At 54.1% G+C, this 25,386-nt stretch overlaps 1 protein-coding gene and 1 long non-coding RNA gene across 5 annotated transcripts; one reads left to right on the forward strand and one right to left on the reverse strand.

Annotated features, from left to right (window-relative positions):
* Positions 1-3,173: 3,173 nt before the first annotated feature.
* LOC141571203 (uncharacterized) lies at positions 3,174-4,506 on the reverse strand. The gene is made up of 2 exons (XR_012495991.1): positions 4,220-4,506; positions 3,174-3,858 (listed from the first exon to the last, which is right to left on the reverse strand). It is a non-coding gene; the product is annotated as an uncharacterized LOC141571203 (long non-coding RNA).
* Positions 4,507-4,583: 77 nt separating this feature from the next.
* GTF3C5 (general transcription factor IIIC subunit 5) lies at positions 4,584-20,111 on the forward strand. Of its 4 annotated transcripts, XM_074331256.1 has the most exons (12): positions 5,114-5,271; positions 7,124-7,343; positions 8,206-8,308; positions 8,621-8,819; positions 13,393-13,588; positions 14,778-14,882; positions 15,923-16,037; positions 16,492-16,572; positions 16,687-16,784; positions 17,883-17,965; positions 18,498-18,640; positions 19,482-20,111. In XM_074331256.1, exons 4-12 carry the CDS (start codon positions 8,623-8,625, stop codon positions 19,628-19,630), a joined length of 1,167 nt encoding a protein of 388 aa, XP_074187357.1. In that variant the 5' UTR covers positions 5,114-5,271; positions 7,124-7,343; positions 8,206-8,308; positions 8,621-8,622; the 3' UTR covers positions 19,631-20,111. The 4 variants fall into 4 exon arrangements, with proteins under 4 accessions (XP_019584486.2, XP_019584487.2, XP_074187356.1 ...); XM_019728927.2 differs by lacking the exons at positions 5,114-5,271; positions 8,206-8,308 and adding an exon at positions 4,584-4,949; XM_019728928.2 differs by lacking the exons at positions 5,114-5,271; positions 8,206-8,308 and adding an exon at positions 4,596-4,949 and having other exon boundaries at positions 13,393-13,567.
* Positions 20,112-25,386: the final 5,275 nt, after the last annotated feature.

A 25,386-nucleotide genomic window follows, 5' to 3' on the forward strand; every position in this document is an offset into this window, starting at 1 on the left:
GGTGGGGGGTTGGGAGCTGGCTGAAAAAGGTGAAGGGATTAAGAAATACAAATTGGTAGTTACAAGAGAGTCACAGGGGTGGGGGGTGGGGGGTGGGGGTGGGTGGGATGTAAATACAGCACAGAGAACATAGTCAATAATATGGTAATAACAGTAACCATGTATAGTGCCAGGTGGGTACTAATGAGGGGATCACTGCATAAATTACATAAATGTCTAACCACTACGCTGTACACCTGAAACTAACAAAAAATAATATTGAATGTCAACTATAACTGAAAAAAAATTTTTTAATGGATATATATCGTGAAAACATTAACCAAAACAAATCTCTTGTAGCTATATTCATATCACACATTTAGACCTTCCTAGAGATAAAGAGGAACGTTCCGTGATGATGAAAGAGCCATATACCAAGAATATGTCGCATGTCTAAATTTATATGTACATATACGTACATAACAGGGCCTCAATTGTAGACCAAGCAAAATTGACAAAGCTAACGAGAAACAGGGAAATTTGCAATCATAATGGGAAATTCTAACACGTCTCTCATAGAATGAGACACACACACACACACACACACACACACACACACACCCCAGGAAGGATACAGGACATTGCACCTGACACCTGCAGAACACACATTTTTTGCTGATGTACCTGGAACACTTACTTAATAAGCCTGACTACATGTTGGGCCATAAAGCAAGTCCTCATCAATTTCACAGGAAGGATTGAACTCATACAGAATATGTTACCTGACTACAGTGAAATTAAACTAGAAGTCAGTAACGGAGATAATTTTAAAATTCTCCAGTTTTGGGATATTAAGCAATAGGCTTACAAATAACCCACATATCAAAAAAAAAAAAAAAAAAGAATCATAATGGCTGTTGGAAAATATTTTTAACAGAGGGGAGAGCACTATTTCAGGGAGCAAAGACATGAAAAAGACCCTAAGAGAAATTTCATCTTCAGTTATGATGCAGGAATCGTGTAAAACAGCTGCTCCCACCATAACAAACTCAAGATGAACCCAAAGAAAAAACTCAAGATGAACTAAAACTCACCATAACAATGAAAAGACACGAGATGAACTAAACCAAAGCTTCCAGAAGAAAATATTTTCACGAACTTCAGATAGGAAAAGATTTCTTAGAACACTGTAAAAGGAACCCTAGTCATAAAAGGAAAAGGGGGGCCTGCTTCTCAGATGCAGACAATGGAGGTTCCAGTTCTTGATCTGGGTGCTAGTTCCACAGGTGTGTTCACCTGGGAATGATTCACCAGGATGAGCACTTACCACGTGCTTTCTGACCTGGATGTTATCCTTCAACTAAAGAGTTCATTTTTCAAAAAGAGAGAGGGGTCACCAACACCCATGGAGGGAGGATCAGAGAGAGGCTGTCCCCACACTCCTGCGGGAAGAACCGAGAAGGTGCTGGGGTGGGTGGGGGAGCGGCTTGCTGTCAATATACCCTGTCTGTTTACTGATTTTCTGCCTCCGACACCAGTCCTCTGCCTGGTACCGGGGACAGTTCTGAGATTTGGGGGAATTAACGCTTATACAATTTCAGAGTCCTTCTTTATCCCCCAAAAACAACAACAAAATTGAGAAAACAACATTAAGTGTAAAAGCAAGAAGCGATTTACGATGAGAAAAGAAATCGTAACACATGTTAAATTCTATATGACAAATACAAAAAACATCCAGAACTTCAGAAAAAAATGTGTATTAATTAATGGCCAGACATCTCTTTTTCGCACCTTTTCCCTACATTTTTGTCTATATACTCTTTGCTCACCACCTCACATGACAATGATTTTGGGAGCTGGCTGAAAAAGGTGAAGTAACATCATTTTCTACAGAGAAAACGGAAATGGAGTCTTTAACAGGGTTGATGAAAATTTGGCTTTTGTCATTGCTAGTTAAGGGTATTTTTTCCCAGCTTTTCAACTTAGTGAGAACGCTGTGGTAAGATACGATCAAATATGGAGCAAATTAGGGAGCATAAAACACGCTACTTTGCACCCAGGGGTACCGGCCACCTGTAGCACTGCCAAGGAGTTGGACCGTACAGACTTCTGATGCATTCTGTTTTGTGCGAATCCTATTAACCACCCCCCAAAGTATGGTGCATTTCTACTTGCATACTCTGCACTATCAGATTTATTCCTGATTGTCGATGAGAACCAAATCCTTTGCTTAGTTTTTTAAACATGTGTGGTGAAATACACATAACATACAATTCACCATCTTAACCATTTTTCAGTGTGCAGTTCAGCCGTGTTAGGCACATTCACACTTTTGTATAAGCGTCACCACCGTCCATCCCTAGAACTTTTTCACCTGGAAAAACTGAAACTCTGTGCCCATTAACCACTTCTTTTCCCCTTCCCCACCCCTGGCACCCACCATTCTACCTTCTGTCTCTATGAATTTGTCTACTCTAGGGACCTCAGGTAAGTGGACTTACACAGTGTTCGTCCTTCTGTGACTGGCTTCTTTCATTTAGCACGATGTCCTCAACGTTCATCCATGCTGTAGCAGCTGTCAGGATTTCCTTCCTCTAAGGCTGGATAATATGCCATGTGTGGAGGGACCACAGTTTGTTTATCCATCATCTGTCAGTGGACACATGGCTTGCTTCTACCTTTCCGCTATTGTGAGTAATGCTGTTACAAACAATGGTGTATAAACATGTCTTTGAGAGTCTGCTTTTGATTCTGCTGGTTATATACTCAGAAGCGTAATTGCTGGATCATATGGTCGTTCTATGTTTAATTTTTTGACGAACCACCATACTGGTTTCCACAGCGGCTGTACCACTTTACATCCCTCTGCTTCCAATTTTACACGTCTGCTGATTGGAGGAATTTTCCAGACTGGCTGGCTCTGAGTGCTGTACTACCTTTGGGCCTGAACCTTCCTGTCACAACACCAGAAACTGTCACAGAAAGCGGTAGGAGTGTGCACTCTTGGAAACCACTGCTACACAGGGTGTAACTTCACTACACACAGAAGTGGCTACAGACTGCACACGTGCTTCCCTCTCAACCTCAACTTCCCCTCAGTCCAGACCCTTCAGTACCGGTGACCACTGCCTCCCAAAACAAGGGAAGTGTGACCAAGGGCAAGTTGAAGGAGAAGAGACGAGAGTCTTCACCAATCAGTTAAAATACTTTACTTTTTCAATTTGTATAAAAAGTATACCCATGTGAACACAATAATAAGGCACCTCCCAGGGCCTTGACGAAAGGCACCTGCAATGGAGGGGGGCTTGATACGTAAATGCTGTTAGTTTCATTGTAAACTGGCCTGTGCCTGGCTCATTTTTGAAAATATTTAACTTGGCAACACATAAACTCTATTTTTGAACAACCTTTGCAGTTCTGTCCTCTATGCGTTTACTTTTGTTTTGGAATGACAAGTCGACTAGGAAGGCAGATGTCCTTGGGAAGAGAACCGGTAAACCTCTGTATAAACACTATTCCGCAGGCCCCCATCCCTTGCCACGACCTAGCGGTGGGATTGTGCAGCAGGACTGTTGGATCTGGGCGTGCGCGTTGGTGCGTAGCGGGGGCGAGGCGGGCCACGCCTCCCGGTGGTCGCACCAGAGAAGGAGCAGGCTGCTGACCCGGCCCAGCGCACACATACCTCTTAGGAGGGAGGCTCTGCGCCCTGCGCCCCCGGCACATTTCCCTTCCTTCAGCGGCCACTTCGCCCTTTCTTCCAGGTGTCACGGGCACTGATGACCACCAGGTGGCGATGTTGCCCGCGAGGACTCTGTCGCCACCTCGTGGCCGAAAGTGAACACTACGCCTTCTCGCCGGTCCTTTGGGGTGCAGTCCCTGCTGGAGAATATTCAAGTCACAGTGTGTTTCATAGACTGACCGGCAGCCCAGGCAGGAATACTCAGATTCTGTGGCCTAAAGAAAACATTTTCCAAAGCCCTCCTTGCCCTCAGTTAATAGAGGATCAGTAACCCCCCCACCTCAGGTCCCCCCATAGAAGGGGCTCCCCAGCCAGTATTCAATATTCAGAGCCTGGACCGGAGTCAGACGTGGGGGTTGTGGGGTGGCAAGGGAAGTCCAGGCGCTTCTCTCCTGTTAGGTTCTGAGTGGTGCCCAGCACACAGTAGGCGTTTAATAAGTGTCCAAGAAACGAAGGACCAACTCGCGCATTCTGTCCAGAACTTCCCCTCCCCACACACACCAAGGACGCCTGGGAGTTTCCTGTGAGTGGAGGTGCGCTAGAAACCCCGTCCTGCTGCGGACGCTGGCAGGAGTGGGAACCCAAGCCCCCAGGAAGCCGCTGAGGGGACTCTGCGCCGGGGGAACCAATTCATTGCTGCGACTTTCCCCACAGGGGAAGGCGGCCGGAAGTCGGCCTCAGCTCGCCGGGGAGAGGGGTGGACCCTGGCGTCCGCCTGACTGTTCATTGGCTAAATCTCGGCTGGCCCGGTTTTCATTGGCTATAGTCACTCGGCGGTGTCCTACGATGCTCCGAGTTCCTCGCGGGTTGGTAGGAGACACAGGCCTTTGCCCCGCCCCTCGGGCAAACCCCTTCATTTTAAACTAAGTTGAGGACAGGGTGGCCCTTTACCCCGAAGCCTAGGGCTCTCCCTTGGGCATTTGCTCCCCGAGGCCTTCGAGTCTTACTGAGCCCAGGGATTTAGAGAGACGTGATCGGAGAGTGAGGCTGGAACGAATCCTTCGCGGAACCATTGACGCGAGGCCTCTGGGAGTGCGTAGCGGAACTGACTGCGGCGGCCCGGGCCAGACCCGCTAGGATGGCTGCGGGGTCGGGCGACGCGGGGTTGGGGGTCGCCATCCCAGTGGAGCTGCGGCGCGAGAGGCGCATGGTGTGCGTGGAGTACCCAGGCATGGTGCGTGATGTGGCCAAGATGCTGACGACCCTGGGCGGCGAAGAAGGAGTCTCCCGGGTGAGGATCGGGGAGTCTCCGCGACCACGGGGGAGGGACGGAGTTGCGGGACTACGGCCGGAGGGGCGGGACCGGGGCAGGGGGAGCGACGTTTAGGTTTCCATGGCAACGGAGCTTGAGGCACGCTCTGGGGCGGACAGTGGGCCGGGCTTTGCTTTGGGAGACGGCCGGGAATGGACCGGTTTTTCCAGGGAGCAGAGGAAAAAGGACTGTAGGGGAGACAAGGGACTGGTGGGGGTGTCCTTTCCATCCCATCCTCGGAAGAGCCGCAGTCTCGGCATCGCTGCCAAGAACGCAGTTCACCTGCAACCCCGCAGGATGTGTGAGTTGTCAAGTCCTATTTTCACGGAGGAAAAACTGAGGCACAGCGAGATTTAAGACTCGTTGATCTACATGAAAGGGGGACGAAGTGTTCTGTTTTCAGGATTAAAGGTCGTAATAGCGAACAACGTGTTCTGTACCAGGCACAGTTCTAGGTGCTTTACTTACATTCAATCCTCATTAGAACCCTGCCAGGCAGGGACTGTCATTGTCTGCATTTTACAAGGAAACAGAGGCAACTTGTTCAAGGTCACCAGGAAATAGGGGAGCTGGGACGAATTCTTACCTTGTGCCCAGCTTTGCGAGTGCTTTCTGTGCACCAGATCGTGAAATGTCTCTTCTCTAGAGAGGCTTCACTAACTGCCCTAACTAAAGTGGCCTCTAGCAGTTGATATCTGTCCACAACCTGTTAATTCCGGACTGAAATTATGTTTTAGTGTGTTTATTGTCTGTCTTGGCCCCTTGGCTCTAATTCTGTGAATCCCTGTCTCTCTTGTTCATTCCTGCAATCCTAACACCCATCACAGTGCCTGCTTCCAAAATATTTGTCACATGCATGACTGAGTTCTCACTACAATCTGGTGAGCTAGATACCCTTGTTACTCCCACTTTTCAGGTAAAGACACAGGTAAGAAAGGTTGTGTCAAACAAGCTGGTACATGGTGCAGTGGGGATTTGAACTCATGCATGCTCCCCCTCTGAAGTCTGAACTCCTAATTGCTCCGCACCCTTTATGAATATTGAAAAACCTGTCATTAGGCACCGGATGCCTGTAGCGGCCCCATCTGTCGTTTTGTTCTTTCATCCTGACTGACTCACTTTCCTGTGGCATTAACAGGACTCTTACTCTCACTAGCCCCATGGATATTTGTACCCAACTACACTGTGAGCCCCTTGGGAACAGGCTGGTCATTCCTTTCATGTTTCTTGAGCAGTTCCTCTGGGCCACGCCCACTCTGCAGTCATTCCCACCCCAGCAGGCTCAGAGGCCTGTGTTTCATGAGAAGCGATTCCTGAGGGTTGGGGCTCCTTTTAACCTTCTTCTTTTCCTAGGTGTTTCCTACTAAGGGCCAGGCCCTGTCCTGGGTGTTGGGGAGTCAGCAATAGATAGTCTTGGACCGGTGAGCATTACTGGTGCTTTCATATGCACCCAGTAGACAGGTCGTGTGGGACAAGCATTCATATGTAGGTGAGGCGTGTTGCGTGTCTACCTCAAGCTGGGTGCTGCGCTGCTTTACACATACTTTCATTTAATCATCATAACAATTCTGTTAGTAGGTGCTCTTATTATCTCCATGTTAAAAAGGAACCAAGGCTGGGAAAGAATAAGTAACAACTAGTCAGAGCCAAACTGCTTATTACTGATCGATTTAACCTCCTTTGAACCTGGAAACATTTGTATATGATACTGAATACCAAGACCCTTGGGGTGAGTAGTTCCTAGAACAGGAAGCCCTGGACACGTCATTCAACCCCCAGCCTCAGTTACCTCCATGGTACATTCAGGTGATAATACCTCCGGGAAGCGCTGCCCAAGGATCACGTGACTTCCTACCCTGAATGGGCCGGGCCCTTGACAGATGATGGCTTTACTGAACCGGCAGTTACTATCTCCAGCTTCACAACTGCTTAGGTGGAAGAGATGACCCTCGTTTTCCCTGCCAGATAAAAGCTAAGATACTTGGTTTGAAAAGTGAGTCTTTTGGGAACTAAGAGCTCAGAAAGAAACATGAGCTTCCTGGCCCTCCCCCGGTCACCTGGGTCACCACCAGGCTTTTGTTGAGAGAGGAGCAGTTCCCTGCTGGCTGCTTAGCGGGTCACTGCTTCATCCGTCTCCCTTGGCCTCACCACAGATCTACGCAGACCCCTCCAAGAGGCTGGAGCTGTACTTCCGGCCCAAGGACCCCTACTGCCACCCTGTGTGTGCCAATCGCTTCAGTACCAGCAGCTTGCTGCTCCGGATCAGGAGGAAGACAAAACGGCAGAAGGGGGCGCTGGGCCCCGAGGCCCGGCCCGAGGTCGCCTTGGACATGGAGATCCTTGGCATTGTCTCCACCATTTACAAATTTCAAGGTAACTGCCAAGTGCATTCTTACTCTGCGGGGTTACTTCAGGGCCTGTGTCCCGGCTGCCTGCAGAAGCCTGGTGGGTCGTGTGCACAGTGAGGGGGGCCGGGGGGCCCAGGCATGAGGGGCAGGAGAGGAGGGAGCCTCCTCCCTGCAGCCAGCAGCTCCCACGGACTCTGGCCTCTGCTCTGCATTCTTAGGAGAAGCTAGAGCTCCATGAGAAGGGGCGGCAGGCCTCCAGTTTTCAACCCCCAGTGTTTTGGAACCTTCTCTTGGCTCTGACCGCTGCTGCTCTTGCCTCCCCTCTGAAGCCTTCCCAGATTGCCTCAGCCCCTTGGGACTTCGTGTTCTTTTGAACTCTTAGCCAATGGGATGTCTCTGGTGGGGTCCTCAGTTGAGTTTGCTACCCCAAGGGAACCCCAGTGAGGAGGCTATAGGAGCGGGGTGCGGAGGGGGAGTGAGAAAGAACGCAGACTGCGGAGTTGTGCAGGCCTGAGCTCTGCGAGGTTCTTTGTGCAGTTCGCCCAGTCGGCCGCTCTCTGCGTCCGTCTCCTTGTCTGTATGGTGGGCCCCGAGTTTAAGTCCCCAGGGAAATGAAGCCCATTAAGGGGCCTGCGCATGCACACGGGGGCACTTAGAAATGTCTGTAGCTGCAGCTGCAGTTCTCAGAATCTGAAGAGAATAAAGACTGAGAAAGGAAGAGGTGGTAGAAAGAGAAAAGTGAAAAGAAACTAAAGCAGGACCTGGGACTCCAGGGGTTGGGCATTTTGAATGTCAGTCATTCTGGCGGCATGTGGCATTCACCACAGAGGGCGCTCCTTGCTTGGACAAGGCTTTCCCAGTGACCGTTTTCTCTCTAACTGAGCCAGCACCTCACCAGTCCTTGTGCGTCTCTGGACCAGTGGCATCTGCCTCACCCGGGAGCTTGTTAGAAATGCAACATCTCAAAGTCTGCATTTAGCAAGAGCCCAGGTGAGTCACGTGCACATTACATTTTGAGAAGCGCACAGCTGGGCGTTATTGTCACATTTCACATAAACCCTCCCCCCCAAATTACATTCAAGTGACTTGGGGTGCATGAAGCCAAGTTCGTGGCAGCGTTTTGGAAGGGTGTGGCTTCAGCTCCTGCCACCGTGGCCCCGGCAGCCTGCACCGCACTGCGCGCTCAGCAGCTCCCCAAGAAGACCTGGGCATGGGCACATGGCAGCTGCCAGTTTCTGGGCAGGTGTAATAGGGGGGTTGTGCCAGGCTGCAGCGTCTGCCATCTGTCGCCCCTCTTTCCAGGAATGTCCGACTTCCAGTACTTGGCAGTGCACACGGAAGCGGGCCGCGGCCACACGTCCATGTATGACAAGGTGCTCATGCTGAAGCCCGAGAAGGAGGCTTTCTTCCACCAGGAGCTGCCGCTCTACATCCCCCCACCCATCTTCTCGCGGCTGGACACCCCGGTGGACTACTTCTACCGCCCAGAGACGCAGCACCGGTGAGCCCCGCCCCCACAGCTTTGGGTGACAGCAGGGGCCCTGCGGCCTGCGGGCCTGGTCTGAGGCCCCATCCGCCCCCCGGGGTGAGAGGCCTCGGGCACACCATTAGCCTCTCGGAGCCTCAGCTCCCCATCTAAGATGGGATAGCAGGAGTCCCTCCCCAACAGAGGCGTGAAGGTTAAATCTAAAACGCATGGGGAGCTGCAGCACAGGGATGAGCACAGAGCGCGCCCTCGGCGAGTGGTGGCCTGTGTGCGCACGAGCTTGCCGTCCCTGAACGACAGAGAGCCTAGTGCTAGGACGTGGTTCCTGCCGAGAAATGGCCGTTTTAGCTGAGTCCCTGGTCCTTGCTGGACCTTGCTGTCACCAGTAATGATACTACCGAAGAAATGCCGCCTTCGAGTGTCCCCCTCTGACGTCTCCCCACCACCTCCATCCCCTCCTGCCTTGCTGTCCCCATCTCTGGCAGTGACTTCATGGCCATCTGTATAATTCCTCCTCGCCATGCCCGTCTCCCTTTGCCACATTCACCTCCCGACCACAGCCCAGTTTGCCCAGCTGTGTGCCATCTCCCGGTGCCCTCCCTCAGAGTGGCTCTGACAGTGCTCGGTTCCGGTCCGTCTGCTCCTGAGAGCATGGGCGCGCGCCCCTCTTGACTCAGGTGGTTTCTCTCGCACTGAGAGTGGAAACGCCAGGTGGACACGTGTCATAGTCTGTATCACAGCCCGTCCCCACCCCGCCCCTGCACGCACCCCAGCGAGACCACGTGCCAGGGCTGGGTTTGCATAAATGAAATAAATTCTTTCATTTACACAATCTCAATAATAAGGAGAGACCCCGGGGGTTGTAGGCAAGACAGGCCTGGGCATGTCACATGTTTTACACTGGAGACCAGCCTCACAGTGACACGAAGGAATGGAATTTCCTTTGTATAAAAACCAAGACTGAATAGTACAAAAAAGAAAACATGAGTTTGACAATACCCAGCTGGAGACAAACAGGGCCACCTCCACAGCCAGTGACCTAGCAGTCCTGTGGGAGAGGTGCCGTGCGTGCGTTTACTCTCCAACCTGTGGAGGTTCCCGTTTCTGTCACCCCCATTTGACACCTGGGGGAGGTGGGACTCACGGTCAGTGACTCATCCAGGGCACACGGGTATCCCCCAGGCCTTGCATGGTGCCGCATCATTCCGTTGTTGCCTGCTTTCCTTTTCCAGATTGCACACAAGAAGACAAATTGTTTTGAAAATGTCTCAATTGCAACGTAAGCTCCCCGGAGGTAGCGATTTGGCTTCTGTGCTCTGTCGTAATCCTGGTGCTTAGAACAGAGCCTGGCCCATGAGAGGCATTCAGCAAGTACCTGTGCCCCCAGTGAGTGGAGATTTGGGGTAGCAAGAGTAGGAAAAACATAAGCACAAGGAAAAAGACAGCTTGGAAACTGGCCAATAGGTGGTGACATTTGTTAAAGAATTATTCCACAGCATGTATTAAGCTTCCCAAAATGGAGTTTCAGCACCTGCTGACTTGGGCGGCTGAGGGTCATCTCCCCTCTCGCTGGTCAGGGGCTGCCAGTTGTGCCCAGGCCCATGGCTCCAGTGCCTCCTGAGGCAGAGCAGTTGGTGACAAGAAGTGTCAGGAGCCAGCCCTGGTCCCTGACCCCTCCCAGAGGCCTTGCTCAGAGCCGTCCCCACAGCAGGAGAGTGAATCGGGATGTTGACTTTGGACTTGAAGACCCGTCCCCCAAAGCATGCACCTCAGGGGACAGAGAGACAGACACCCTCCTACTGAAGGGGCACCAAGAATGAGGGCAGCTTTTTTGGAGAGCAGTTTGGCAAAATCTGTTCTGATTTTAGATGTTCTTTCCTGTTGGCCTGTAGCAATCCCACTTAGGAATTTATCCCACAGTGACTGTCCCCTAAGAGCTCAAAGATACACTTATGAGAGTGTCTACTGGTTAATTGTTGGCAGCAGCAAGAAACTGAGAGCCTGGTGTGGTGGGAGAGCCCAGACTGGTGCCAGGCGCCTGCATTCAGGTCCTGACACTGCCACAATGTGCCACCGTGAGCCCCGACCTCTCCGCACTGTGTCCCCACCTGTAAGGGAGGTGACAATAGCGCACACCTCCTGCATTGTTGGGAGAGCTAAAAGGCAAGGGTTTTGGAATACTTACAATAGTAAGCACCTGGCAGAGTTTGATAAAGTAAATAAGGGTCGGTCCCTTAATAGAGACATGGTTAGTTCAATTACAGCCTTTCTGTGCCCGGAGCACATGCAGGCTTTTACAGAGCGAGCAGGGGAGTGGGAGGGGCGAGGGCCTTACAGACCCTGGCAAGGGGCCTTGATCGTATTCCAAGGAGAAGGTGTATTCTCTTCCTTTAAAAACAAAATACGGAAAGTTGCAAACATACCCCAAAGTGGAGAGAACTGTCTCTTGGGCCCCCACGTCGCCAGCTGCAATGACCAGCAGTCTTCTGCTGCTCGCCTCATCTCACCCCCATCCCCAGCCCAGCTTCACAGCACGTCCTCAAGAAACAAGTCAGTGTGTGTGTCTAACAGGAAAGGACTTGTTTTTAGAAATACAACTGCAATGCTTTCACCACAGCAAGCAAGGTTAACAATGTTCCTTAATGGCGTCCAATACCCGGCCCTTGTTCTGTTTCGCCCTCGTCTCACGGGGCCACACGGGGTGCTGTGATTGACGTCTCAGGCCCCTGTTGGATCCCTGTCACCATCTCCAGGCCGCTTTTCTGACTGCAAGAGTAAATCATGCTTGTTAGAAAGAAGAAAACATCACAGAAACGTGTGACTAAAAGAATCAGGTCCCATCCCTTCCTGCTGAAACCCTTGCACATGGAAAGATATTTCTGTGTGGATATTATAGTTAATACAGTTGAGTTTTAAGCAGGGGTTGATATGATCCATTTAAAAATTTTACATATTTCTGAAACGTTTTGATTATATTCCCCCCACAAGCATTTTACTCTTATAGTTGGAAAAAAACAAACAAAAATATATATAAGAGAATAGAGCCCCCAATGCACTGCTGGCCCTGGCACCAGTGACAGCGTCTGAGTCACTTCTCTGTCCTTCGGGGCCAGCAGGCAGCTGCTCTCTAGCCCTTGGGACGGGGACAGGGAGGGGGGCCAACTGTCCTTGGGAGGCCGGTTTTCCTCCCTATGTGGTTTTGTAGAAAGAACCTGCCTTTTCTCCCAGGGCTGCTATCAGTCTTTGTACTCTGCTGGCCTTCCTGGGGACACACTGATTGGCAGGGAGGAGGCCTGGCTGCCACCTTGCAGGCCCTCCCTGTCCAGGGAGGTTGAGCTTCCTACAGGACAAGTGGGCTGAGGAGAGGCTAGGAGGTGGCCTGATGGGGGCCTCTCCTTGAGGAAGCTGGTGGGGGGAGGGACACCCTTGCCTTGCAGTGAGCTACTTTCCTTCATGGGGGCATCCGGGGTTTTGAAAACAGGGTACTGCTGCTCCTGTCAGATGGTTTCTGATGGAGTCACTTTTTGTTTTAAAAAAGGTACACATTTGATCCTGTCTTTGTAATTTTATTTCTCAATGTGAAAATCACCTTGTTCTTTATAAATATGCAGATGGTTATTTACTCATGTAGAAAATTAAGGTAAAACGGAAGCAAATTTAAAAGGTAATAGTCACCTGAATGAAATTATATGACGCCCAGGACATACTTTAAAATGTACTTGAAATAATTTAGTGGGTTTGGGGTGGATTACGGATGAAATGAAATGAGCCATGTGATGATAATTGTTGAAGCTGATGATGGGCTTATGGGGGTTCTTTGCACTGCTCTCCCTGCTTAGTGCAGGTTAGACACTTCTGACACCCACCTTAAAGAGGTGACCACTCGGGGCGCCTTGGGCTCTCTCTTGTGTGTGCTCTGTGCCAGCACGGAGAGAGACCCAAGGGTATGAGAACCTGTGCTTTAACCTCAGCCGTAGGGCGACACCGTTTGGTAATAGCCCTTGTTCCTTCATCTTGTATCGTCTGGATGCCTCCGGGCTGGTGGTTCGTGGGTGGCCCCTGGCTGGCCTCCTTGGGTGTGAGTCCCAGCTCCATTGTTATGAGCTCTGACTCGAGGCAGGTTTCTAACCCCCGTGGCCTGTTACTTCCGCATTCCTTCCTTCCACATTCCAACCCTTCAGAGGGTTGAATACCTGAATCATCAGTCAGTGAGGTAGCTGTTGTCTGACAGCAGATCGGTCACGTCCTGTCTGACTGTGCTAACCGATTTCATCATGCCTGCCCGAGGGGCATTTAGGTTGTCGCCCGTAAGCCGGTGCCGTGCAGGACTGAAAGCAGTCGTGAAGCCACCAGCCTCTGGCACCTTTCGGCCCCAGCGTCGGAGCCTGAGTTGTCTTTGGCATTCGCTGCCCCTTCTCCCGGCGGTCAGCCCGACAACAGACGCCTGCCTTTAGCAGGCGGCCGAAGACCCTCTCCCTCACCCAGGTCCCAGGGGAGAGCACAAACACGTGCGCTGCTGCCGTCCAGCGGGACCCAGCCTGGGGTCGCCCTCGGCGCACAGGCCCTCACTGGCCCCCTCTGCCCCCAGGGAAGGCTACAACAACCCCCCCGTCTCTGGTGAGAACCTCATTGGCCTGAGCAGGGCTCGGCGCCCCCACAACGCCATCTTTGTCAACTTCGAGGAGGACGAGGTGCCTGTGCAGCCGCTGGACGCTGCGGTCCAGACGTGGAGGAGGATCTGCACCAACCCCCTGGACCGGAAGGTGGAGGAGGAGCTGCGGGCGGTGAGGCAGCCTCCCAGCCCCGCCCCGCCCCGCCCCGCCCACCCCTGCCCGGCCCCGCCCACGCCCGCCCCGCCCCGCCCCGCCCCCGCCTCCTGCTGACCCAGCTGGGCCCGCCCTCGTTGGCTGCACTGAAACCGTTCATTAGCACGTGGCAAGTTCTCACCTCCAGGTGCCGCGTGGAAAAGCCGTGCCAACCTAAGCCCTGATTCCAAGGTTGAAAATGCAGGGTTAGGCTAACCCGAACCCTGTCCCATCCCTCACCCTCACCCTAACCACCTCCCTAAGCTTGACCCCCAAAGGGGTCCCTTTGGGTGGTAAACAATCGGAGCGTTGTCCGAAGGGGACTTCAGTGCGGGGCTCTGGGGTCCAGGCGGCTTTCCTGTATTCATTCGCTGGTTGCAACCTGCCATCCGGGGCACCTGCCGTGTGCCAGGCCCCGTACCTCCCCCGTTAGAGTCGGATGGACGGGCATGGCCTCGGACAGAAGCGGCCTTCCGCCCTGCCTTCCGGCTCGCAGGTGCTGGGGGGACGCCCGCGGGGACAGCAGGTGCTCAGGCCGCGTCACTGCTGACGGAGGCACGTCTCCTCCCTGGTGGACGTTAACTGTTCCTGGGGTGGAGGTTCATTCTACAAGAGACTGTGTGGATACCTTGTGTTTCTAGCAAGGGGACGGACATGGGGGGGCCACTGTCCAAGGCTCCTCATTGTCCTCTGGACACAGCCCAGGGCCTCCAGGCTCCAGCCACACTGGCCTTTTGCAGTCGTTCCCCTGGGCCAGGCTGCCCCTTTGTCCCTTCAGCCTTCATGATGTCCCAACTCAGGCACCGCCCTCTAGGTTGGGGCTGCTCGGGGTCCCGGAGCCCTGCCATCCCCCCTCTTGTCCTTGCTCTGGCTCCTTTGGTCGTCTGCCTCCCCTGCTGCCCTGTGAGCTGCATAAGGACAGAGACTGTTCCTCGGGCCCTGCAGCCACACTAGACCTGTGGGGCGTGCAGCCCACACTTCTGAGGGAGGGGACGCGTGTGTGCAAACCGCAGCTCCTAGAGGCGGGTCCTTGCTCGTTCAGCCCCTGCTCCCCTCCGACTCCTCCAGGAGGGTCCTCTGGGGGCCGACCATGCTGGGCAGTCTGGGGCCGGTGGGCGGGAAGCCGCTGGTGCTCGTCTCAGCCTCTGCCTGGAACTGCCTCCCACAGCTGTTTAACATCCGTCCCATCTGGTCCCGGAACGCCGTCAAGGCCAATATCAGCGTCCACCCTGACAAGCTCAAGGTCTTACTGCCCTTCATGGCTTATTACATGGTGAGTATCTTCCCAGTTGCCCACCCTGGTGCCGCCAGGGTCATCCTGGTCCCTGATGTGACCTGTTACGGCGCCCCTTAGAAAGGCCTCCACAGCTTCTCAGTAACCTGTTCAGCCATATTGGGATCATTTTAGGATTAAAGAGGAATTAATTACCTGACTCTTAGGTAAAGGGATCATACATTTTCATGACCTCGTCCTGAGGCCTTTCTAAGGACCAGGTGCTGGGTTAAGTGCTAGGTGCACATGATGCCCTTTGTTCCGACCTGGGGTGGCAGCAGGATTCCCTTTTTACCTGTGAGGAAGAGCCTAGGCTCAGAGCGGGGACTTGGTGTACCAGGTCCTACCGCCAGCAGTGGCAGAGCTACCGGGGGACCCCGGCCTGTCTGACTACAGAGCCCAGGCCCCTAACCACAGTGCCACCGAGCCCCAACCAGGGTTGAGTGGAGTTCAGTATGGGGAGAGCCATGGAGATGGGGGTGTCATTACTGAGGTTCCCAAAGGTGCTGGGGGAAGAGATCCTATCTGCCAGGGTTTTCACACAGAGTATTGCAGAGGCCAGCATAAGATGTGACCATGATGGTGATGACAGGTTGGGCCAAGAAAGGCTCATCCCTCCCGGGCTCCGACCCCAGACTTTGGAGAGCCGCCATCTGTCTTTTAGCATTGGCTTCCTAGACATAAGGACCTCAGGAGTACCGTTTGGGGACAGGACATCCCGTCCATTAGAACAATAATAGCACTTAATAAGCACTTACTGTACCGGGTACCATGGTAAAGGCTCCAGAGGCCTCACCTCATTTCATCTGACAAAAACTATGGGAAAGGGGGGCTCATATCTCCATCTGACAGGAAGACCAAGTGACGTGTTCAAGGTGACAGAGCCGCATGTGGCAGAGCTAGGATGGCGATCCAGAGCCGTGTCCCCAGCTCTTGGGGTGTTCTGCTGCCCCACCTGGGCAGACACCTGGGCCTGCATCTCTGCGGGGGGCGGGCTCAGCCTTGGCCCCACTTCACACTCCCACCTTCTCTGTCTCCAGATAACAGGCCCCTGGAGAAGCCTATGGGTTCGATATGGGTACGACCCCCGAAAAAACCCAGATGCCAAGATTTATCAAGTCCTTGATTTCCGAATCCGTTGTGGAATGAAATACGGTAAAAATTCCTAAAACTTTTGCCTTCTCTCTTTCTCTCTATCCTTGTTTCTAGCATTCTCTTTTGTAATAAGAATGCATCCATATGGAGAGACTAAGAAGGCCTTTCCCCCGGTGAGATCCAAGATGAGTCCTGGCTCCACTGCCAACCATGGCTCTCGAAGCACAGTCACTTGTTCATTCCATTATTGCACAGTGACTTGTGGCCCCCGTGGTACAGGCCAGGCCTCCAGGAAGTGTCCAGTCCCCAGGCCCGCGGCGAGCCACTGCGCACAGAGCCCCAGCACGTGGCCCTTCGAGGTCCGTGCTGGCATGCGGAGGCTCCTGTCACTCCAGGCCCTTGGTCAGGAGCTGGCCTCAGTGAACCTCAGTGCACCTGTAGCGCGAAGCCAGCGATGCTTGCCAGAAGGGGCCGTGTGCCCACCTGCAGCTGACGTGCCCTCCCTCGTCTGCAGGTTACATCCCCAGCGACATGCCGGTGAAGGCCAAGCGCAGCACCTACAACTACAGCCTTCCCATCACCATCAAAAAGATGCGTGAGTGCCCAGGCTCACTTGGGACCAGGGCGGGGGGTCCCTGGGCAGCAGGGCAGGGTGGGGTGCTGGGAGAAACCCCGTATATTCCAAAGCACTGTTCTTACCCCCTCACAGCCAGCCAGCTAGTCACCATGCATGACCTGAAACAGGGCCTGGGCCCATCGGGGACGGCTGGCGCTCGAAAATCCACCTCCAACAAATACAAGCTCAAGGTGGGTGTCCCCTGGACCCAGGGAGAGCAGCTGCTCGCCTGGTCGAGAGAGGAGTGGAGGATGGAGAGGGGCCCCTCCCTCATGTAGGCCCAGTACACACACTGCACCCTCAGGACCCCTCTCCTGAGATACCCAGAGGGCCCTGGACCTCTGTCCACCCAGTGCCTTTGCGTGACTCCAGCCTTCCAGACAGCCTCTGGAAGCAGTGACAGCTCAGGGTGCGAACCACCCAGGGCTGTGGGGATCGAGGACCCTCTGCCCAAAGAGGGGGCAAGTCTCAGAGGGAAACCTGACACCAGCCACTCAGCATGGGGTGTGTGGCCACCGCTGGGATGGTCAGAACTGGGCCCTCGCAGGAGACGGAGCCCAAGCAGATCATCTGGACCCCAGCTGTGGGCTGGGCACGGGGTGCTGGTGGGTCGAGAGCCCTGGGCCCAGCCCTCACAGGCTCATGCTTTCATTAACAGGCACCCAGAGGCCTTTCCCACGCTCAGGCTGCTGCGAGTGGCTCTGCAGCCCCGGGGGAGGTGGGCTGGGTGAGGTCACAGGGGTGCGGAAGACAGAGCGGCAGGAGGGGTGGAGGCGGGGACAGGTGCTGGGGGGACGCAGCTGCTTCCAGGGCGTCAGTGCCCTCAGCGAGGGGCAGTCTCCTCGGGTGTCTACCTTAGCCGTTATCCCCGACTCTAGAACCATGTGACTGGAGAGGGGAAAGAGAAAATGGACACTCCATTAACCCTGCGTCGTGTCAGGCAGCATGAGGAGGGCACACTGCAAAAAGCACGGAAAGCAAAGCCCAGCCTGTGTCAGGCTGGTGTGACACCCCACGCCTTGGCGCCTGGCCTGCTATGCAGGCGGCTCTCAGTTCCAGGGGCCACGGGTGGGCCTGGCTGCTCCGTCCACCCTCCCAGATCCAGCTGCCCAGTTGGCTCGTTTGCCCACATCTGCTCCCAGCCTTCGGGCCTGCCTGCCCCGCCTGAACCCAATGAGAAGAGACAGACCTGCTGGTCCTGGGACAGCCGACTCCGCAATGGGGGGTATCCGAGACCCCCAGGGGAAGGCTCCCACTAACAGTCCCCATGTCTTCCCCGCTTTCCCCAGGACTCAGTCTACATCTTCCGGGAGGGGGCCTTGCCGCCATATCGACAGATGTTCTACCAGTTATGCGATCTGAACGTGGACGAGTACGTACGGGAGGGCCTGAGACGCCGAGGCGGGCCGTGGGACGGGGGCTCAGTGCTGAGAAACCACAGGGGACCAGAGTGTCTCCTGCACATCTTCCACTGGCTGTCAGCCAAGCATCCACGTGGGCCACACCTCTGAGCAGCCAGCTGTCCTGTACCAAGCACGGCTCTGAGCTGGCCGGAGACATGTCTGCTGTTGAGTCTTTGCCCCTCCTCCTTCATCGCCCACATGGGGGTTCCTAATCCCCCCAGGACCAACCAGAAACCTTGAACGGGTTGTTCTTAGTGATGTTTAAAAAACTGGGGGAGGGGCATGTTAAACACAGCTGGAAATCAGGTGACAGACTGACTCTCCAGGAAAGTGGGTGTGGGTGCACCCCCCGCTTTGTGTGCAGGATGGGGGTCAGGGACGGTGAAGGGCCCAGCGTTCACGGGTGTCCTTCAGCTCCACGTTGAGCCCTCCGGACGCCTCTCGGGGGCACGGCCCCGGCCACACCGCCCACTGCCCCTGGAACTCCATGTCCCACCCCAGGTTGCAGAAGATCATTCATCGCAACGACGGGGCCGAGGAGTCCTGCACGGAGCGGGATGGCTGGTGCCTCCCCAAGACCAGCGACAGCCTGAGGAACGCCATGTCACTCATGATCCGGCAGACCATCCGCTCCAAGAGGCCTGGTGAGAGCCGCGTGGGGCAGCGGGGTCCGGGGACAGAGCAAGTGTCCCTAATGGGCCCATTCTCAAGAAGTTGCATGCAGGTGGGATCATCTGGCCCCTGACGCTGGTGGGAGGGTGGCCTTGTGAGCCAGGGCTCAGCCTGGGTGGGTGTCGTTGCACTCAGTGCTGGGGGCCTAAGGCCCAGAGGGGAGGGGCTGCACGGGAGCCAGCGCTTTATACCCTGACACCCTCCTACATCTTCCAGCCACATGTGGGTGTGGTCTGCCCACTTCTTCCCGGGGGACAGCAGGGACAGGGAGCCAGGTCCCATCACCCGGCACTGCCTGCCCCTCCCCGGGACTAGGGCCCTGCTGACTGGGGCTGTGAGAGGGCAGTGAACACTTTGCAGGCCACGAGCCTGATGCGGCTGGGGGGGTGTAAGCGACAGGGCCCCTGCCAGGGGCTTCCTCCCAGGCTCAGGGAGAGGGCGTCCCAGCCCCCGCCATACCCCCACGGAGCTGACAGGAGCAGGGGCTCTTAGCCCCGTTTGGGACACAGCTCCCTCCGAGACTCTAATCGAGGCTAAGGACACTTTTCCCAGAAAAAAACCTCTCACAAAATGCCCTGTGCCTTTTCGGGGCGTCTGGGCCCGTGAAGGCGCCTGAGGCACCTCTGGGGACATGGTTGGCACAGCTGTCAGCCTCAGTGTCCCCCTGAACTGCCCGAGTCCCAGGTTCCCGGCCACCCAGACTCCCATGGCAGCTCTCCAGAGCTTGAGCCCAGGCACCCGAGAGCCTGTTCTGGGGGCCCGGGGCTGCCAGGAGCCTGCATGGACACACATGGCCTTGTCGCCTGGCCCCAGCTCTCTTCTCCAGCCCAGCCAAGGCTGACGGTGGCAAAGAGCAGCTGACATACGAGTCTGGGGAGGACGAGGAGGAGGAGGAGGAGGACTTCAAGCCATCCGACGGGAGTGAAAACGAGATGGAGACGGAGATGCTGGACTACGTGTGAGCAGCCCTGGGCCCCCGGCGGGGCCTCGCTGACCAGGCAGGACAAGTCAGGGCTCCCAGTGCTGCCCATGGTCGACAGAACGGCCCAGGAGGCCCCTCTGAGGAGCTGGGTGCAGCTGACCCAGGTCCTGCCTGTGACCTGCTCTTCGGCTGCCGTCATACCCTGGGTGCTCGGGGACGTCCCTGTGAAGGTAGTGCCCTGGCTCCCGCAGCCATGATCCAGCCCAGTGCCCAGCGGGCTGAGCCGGCCCCCACTCCTCCCTCTGGTTGAGACCAGCAAGAGCGGGAGGTGGTGATGGTGCAGTTGGGGGGCTGTTCTTGGCTTGGGTCTCATGACCGATGGCAGAGACGGCACAAGGAGCCTGGTCCACAGTCAAAGATGGCCAGAGGCTGTCCTGGGCTTTGGGTCCCATCCATTTGGGGTAGCCTGGCAAAGGCCGGGCCGGCTCGAATTGTTCTCATTAAATACATTTTCCAAAAGAGGTGTGGTGTGAGTGTGGGTGTCGGAGCTCTTGGAGCTCTTGCCGTGGGGCTTGGCTCCCGCTGGGCCTTCATTCAGTGACCTCATGTGGTCGACACTGGGAGGTGGGAACAGGCCTGAGGCCCCTCGCCAGGCGGGTGGGGTGAGCGCCCCCGGAAGTAGCCCCAGGTCCCAGAGGGTCTTGCAGCTTCACGTTTATCCCGCCAGACGGACACCTTCTGGGGAGGTTTGTGGGAGACAGACCTTGTCCATGGCTGCATGGAGTGAAAGCAGTGGCAGTGAAGGGTCCCCGGGTGGGGCTGAGCCTGCCCTCCCATGCTGCCACAGAGTGGCCTGAACTGGAGGTGAGCCTGTCACCTGCTTCCTCAGCAAGCAGACTGGGCCATTGCTGTTGAATCAAAAATTGCTGTGGGTATATAGTCATGTCTCCAAATCACTGTGGTTAGAACGTCTGCTGACATACACTCAGATTCCCTACAATTTTTAAATGGGTATTTCTCTGCTTGAAAACAAATGTTAAATGTTTCTTCTGGAGCACCTTGTAAACAGTAAGATAAGAACTGTGGACCCTGATATTTATGGTGCCGTGAACTTGTCATCTAGTCTCTGAGCAGAGGTACCAATGGGCAAGTTCACACGTCCGGACTACCCAGCTGTTGAGTGGCAGCCCCAGGCTTGAGTCTGTGTCTGTCTGTTGCAACGTCTGCCTTGTGTGATGTCAACACAGGTGTGTTTGACCTCACAGAATGTGCTCCAACCTGGGAAAAAATTGTTTTAAGTGTTTGCCTAAGCTCTATGTGCCATTAAATCAATTGGGTGAGTTCTCTACGTTGTCGATCATATCAGTTCAGAACTGTGTTACTTGTAGCCAGACCTTTTGGAAAGCCATACACCCTCCAAGCGTCCAACGATAGCCATGCAGTGTTTCCACAGAAAAACGGCACACCGGGAATATGTGCATCCAACTTCAGGGCCATTGCAGGCTCCCAAGGTCTGCTGTCCGTGAACTTCCTGACAGGTCCCTGGACCAGGATTCAAAACTCCCATTGTCCCAAATTATTTCCCTGTTAACTATTTTTAACCTTATTTGACTGGTAAACTCAAGAAGAATAAAAATGTATGCTCATATTATATGTTAACTCCAGAGACAGTTGTTTTTATGAAACCAACAATACTGAACTAATCTTGTCAAGGATTTACCCAAGTCATGTGAACTTGAAAAGCATTTGGGTTAGTTTCTCTACTTCCGAGAGCCTAGGGTGCACTCAGTGTTTGTAAGTGTTCACTTCTCTCTAACCCAGTGGAATACAGCTCCTTCAAGGGGTTTTATAAAATAATTTGGTATCACCATTGGAGGTGGAAAAGTATGCACAGACAGCACACACGGGTACAGCCCTGCACCAATACACAAACATTTTTAATAGCTTTCATTCTAAAATTTTAGTCATGAGTCAGTAAAACATACTAATACAAACTCAGTGGTTTATCTCCACTTTAAATTTTTGTCCAAAATGTATTTCTGGCAGTTCACATAAGTTCAGGTCACCTGTGTAGCAATATTTGTGGAGGAGGCTTTTAAGACTTCCTTTTGCCCTGGTATGTGGTCTTCTGGAGGTTATTGACTGAACTTTGAGAGGGTGAATGACATCCAGTAGCTGTCGGATGTCTCCAAAGCTATCTAAGTGGGTAAAACAGCCAGGTGTTTCCTAACAGCCCTTTTCAGCCTCAGACGATTGCTTTCAAGGGTCCCTGAGTCCCTTAAGAGCCCTTGATGGAGGCAGGGGGACGCTAACATTCAAGTGACTGTGGGGCTGGAGTGGGAAGGGGAAGGTCTGGCAGGGACTGACGGGTGGAGAAGGTAAGGAGGGCTCCAAGGGGCCATGTCAAAGGATTCAAGGGAGTCGAGGGAGGGCTGAAGGTGACAGGAGGAAGGCGGAGTGGGAGCAATGGGAAGGGGGCAGTATTAGAGGAGAAAGTTTGGAGAGATCCCGAGTTCCCCAAAGAGGCCAGTGAAGTTACAAATCCTCAGCTGACAGAAAAAGAAGCAGACAGAGTTGGTGGAGCATATAGTCAGCAGGGGTTCGAGAGGGGCGTTTTCAGTCGCGAGAAGCTCCCATGTTCTTAACGAAGGGTGCCTTTATCCCATGGAGCAGAGACCTGGGACTAACGGGGACTAGCCTCTCACAAAGAGAAGCGGAGACTCTCACCCAGCCTGTTTGTCCGGCACTAACCCAGCTTCTAGAGTATACTCAGCATCTTCAGAATCAAAATCTGTGCGGGTTGTGCTGCGGTGGACTGTCATCCAGGCCAGTGCCTCAGAAGTCGGCCTCACCAATGGGTCCCCAATCAATCAGGAGTTGAGACACAGTGTCGTGTGGGGCGGCCTGCGGGGTCTCTGGTCCCGCTCCCCACATAAGAACGCAGGACATGGTGAGCCCGAAAAGGAACACCCACGGAGCCATAGATAAGGGAGTCACACCACTGTATTCTCGCTGGCGGCTGGGTTGGAGACACAGGAAGCAGGAGCCACACGATCTACAACCTGCCGTCTGCTTCTCTGCCAACCAACCCCACTTGCTAGCTGCAACCCACCGTGCTAACTGCAATCCGCGCTTGCCAGCCCAGCCACCATCTTCTTGCTAGCCCCCATGTCCTGCTAGCATAGCCACAGCAGTTATATTAGTGGCCAATGGCTCACTGGTTACAGCTAATGGTCAACTAACCACAGCTGATGGCCATTCAGTCACAGTTGATGGCCATTTACTACCTGAGCCAGCACCTTTCCACGTGAGGCTGCGAGCCTGGAAACTGCACTCCTGGCTCTGTCCTTACAGTCTTCAGAAGGGCACACTCGGGGCTGTGGGTGAGAGGCCTGGGGGACCAGTGACGAATCTGATCCTAGCTGAGTCACGGTACCACAACCGTCCCAGAAAAACCAGAGCTGGACAGTAGTTAAAGTGGTAAAAACATTTTATTCATGACTATTGCAATGGGGAAACAGACCTCCGTATAGACCCGAGCTCAGTTCTATACAGTGTGGGCAGTGCAAATTTATAGCCAAGGGGGGAGTGGGCGTGGATGGAAAATTACTGACGGGGAACGTGGGGTAAGGGACATCCTGGCCAGACTGACAACAGGATTCTTACTGAAGACAGGACGGGGTGAGCAGACATCACCTGAGGGCTAGTAAAGGACGAAGAACCTGAGTAGATATGGAGGGTGGGGTTTGGCTAAACCAACTCAGCAAGATTCTTGCTAAAATTGGACAATGCAGGGACCCCAGTTGAAAAAGAGTTTGCAAGAGCTTGAGTAGAGTTTGGTCAGGGAGAATCTTAGTCAGACTTCAGACATTGGTCCGATATTTTTGGGGTGAAATGAAAGCCCCTCAAGCCCTTCTTGGGGCAGCCGGGTGGCTCAGTTGGTTAGAGCGCAAACTCTTAACAACAAGGCTGCCAGTTCAATTCCCGCATGGGATGGTGGGCTGGGCCCCCTGCAACTAGACTGAAAACAGTGACTGGACTTGGAGCTGAGCTGCGCCCTCCACAACTAGATTGAAGGACAATGACTTAACTTGGAGCTGATGGGCCCTGGAAAAAACACACTGTTCCCCAATATTCCCCAGTTTAAAAAAAAAAAAAAAAAGTCCATTCTCTAAAGCAGGATTAACTGAGGAACACATTCGACAAACGCAGCCATTGGTGGGTTTTCTGGCTGGTTAGACAATACTAGTCTTTTCTGGCTATTTCTGGGAATGCTCACTCACTGTTTATTGATCACCTACTCAGTGCAGGACCACGTGGGGCCCCTTACTGTTAAATAAATAACTACCCCCCTCCTCATCGCCTGCCCCTGTCTCCTCTCTGCCCCCTTCCTTTCCTCCTTAATCACGGTAAGTAACACTGCATTCAGTATCCTTGAGCACACAGGGGTTTCCCTCTCCTGTATTCAGAATCACTTCCTTTAGAACAGGTGCTCAGAATTGGAATAACTGGGCAAAAGGCATCTAAACAAATGCATTTCCTTGCCCATAGCAGCACCCCTCAAACACTTTGCTCTCTGGACCTCATACCCTCAGCGGATGCTGCATACTCCAGCCCAGCCTGCTCGCTCCTTCCCAGTGTCCTAACTCCTCCGTCCCATCACTGGTCACCCACCCCTCCCCACCTAGATCACAAAAGATCTGGGCCCTGGATGAGGTAGGCAGCCAGACTGACCTCTATCTGTAGATCCAGGTCAGACAGACTGGGCTGTGGCCTGTGTTAGAAGCACTGGCTTCAGGGCAGCAAAGGGGCTGCCGGGGCCCAGTCTGAGGGGCTGTTGGCCTGGGCGGGGCTCCGGCTGTCCCCTGGCTCTCGAATGTACCCCCATCACTGGAGATGGCTGTGCAGCCAGACTCCTCAAAGGCAAGAACCTTAGGCTTTGTCCATGGTGGTCTTTCGCTTTCTAATAACTTCCGGTTACCAAAGTCAAACACATTCACTGAGAATAGTAGTGGCCTCTCTTGCTACTGTCCCCTACCTCTGTACTCAGTTCTCTTTCTACCTCTGTCTGTCTGTCTGCCTGGGTATGCCCCAGGGGCTTGGCTCGGGGCATTTCTAGGGTTAGAAATTGAGGCTCTTGCTTTTCCTCAGGGAAGCCCGCAGGCTGGGCCAGAGCCCTCCCCCTGCCCCCCTGTCCCCCTGCACCTCTTATCCTCCCACCCAGGACTCATTCTGTTGAATGTGAGGTCTCCCCCACGCCCCAAGGGCAGCATCACCTTGTGCTGCTCTGGGTCCCCACACCTAGCTCAGACTGTACACCAGTGGGCCCCCCGGTAACAAGGGTCAGCCACACTGGCCACCTCTGTCCCAGAAGTCACATGCCCAGTCCCCTATAAACTCCCTCTGCTGACCTCGTGGGGTGGAGGGTGGGGGCAGGCAGGTGCATGGAGGCGAAGTAGGCCCACTTCTCTGAGGATGAAACCAAGCCCTTGTAAATGAGCCAGAACAGGGTCAGTTTGCACCCAGCCAAGCCCCACGCCTGCCTGGTGCCACCTGCCTCTACTCCCACGTAAGCAGTAACCTGCACAGGTGTACTGTGGGCACCAGGGAACCTGGGAGCAGCCAGCCCTGGGAAAGGTGGACCATCCCTGCACGTGTGTGCACACACCTGCATGACCTTGGCCCAGCCTGAGCCCGGCTGAAAGCGGCAGCTGTCTCTTGGCCCCAGTTACACTGCTTGGAGAGTGGCCAGCCTGGAGAGAGGGGCAGAGGTAGGAGGGGGGGAAAGGGACCCTC

The sequence above is a fragment of the Rhinolophus sinicus genome, linkage group LG04 (assembly GCF_036562045.2).
Source record: "Rhinolophus sinicus isolate RSC01 linkage group LG04, ASM3656204v1, whole genome shotgun sequence".
In the NCBI taxonomy this organism is placed as follows: Eukaryota; Metazoa; Chordata; class Mammalia; order Chiroptera; family Rhinolophidae; genus Rhinolophus; species Rhinolophus sinicus.

Coding starts and splice junctions, on each gene's coding strand:
- GTF3C5 (XM_019728927.2), top strand. CDS start 4,797: ATGGCTGCGGGGTCGGGCGACGCGGGGTTGGGGGTCGCCATCCCAGTG. Junction 7,344..8,620: donor CACCATTTACAAATTTCAAG/GTAACTGCCAAG, acceptor CCCTCTTTCCAG/GAATGTCCGACTTCCAGTAC. Junction 14,883..15,922: donor CCTTCATGGCTTATTACATG/GTGAGTATCTTC, acceptor CTCTGTCTCCAG/ATAACAGGCCCCTGGAGAAG.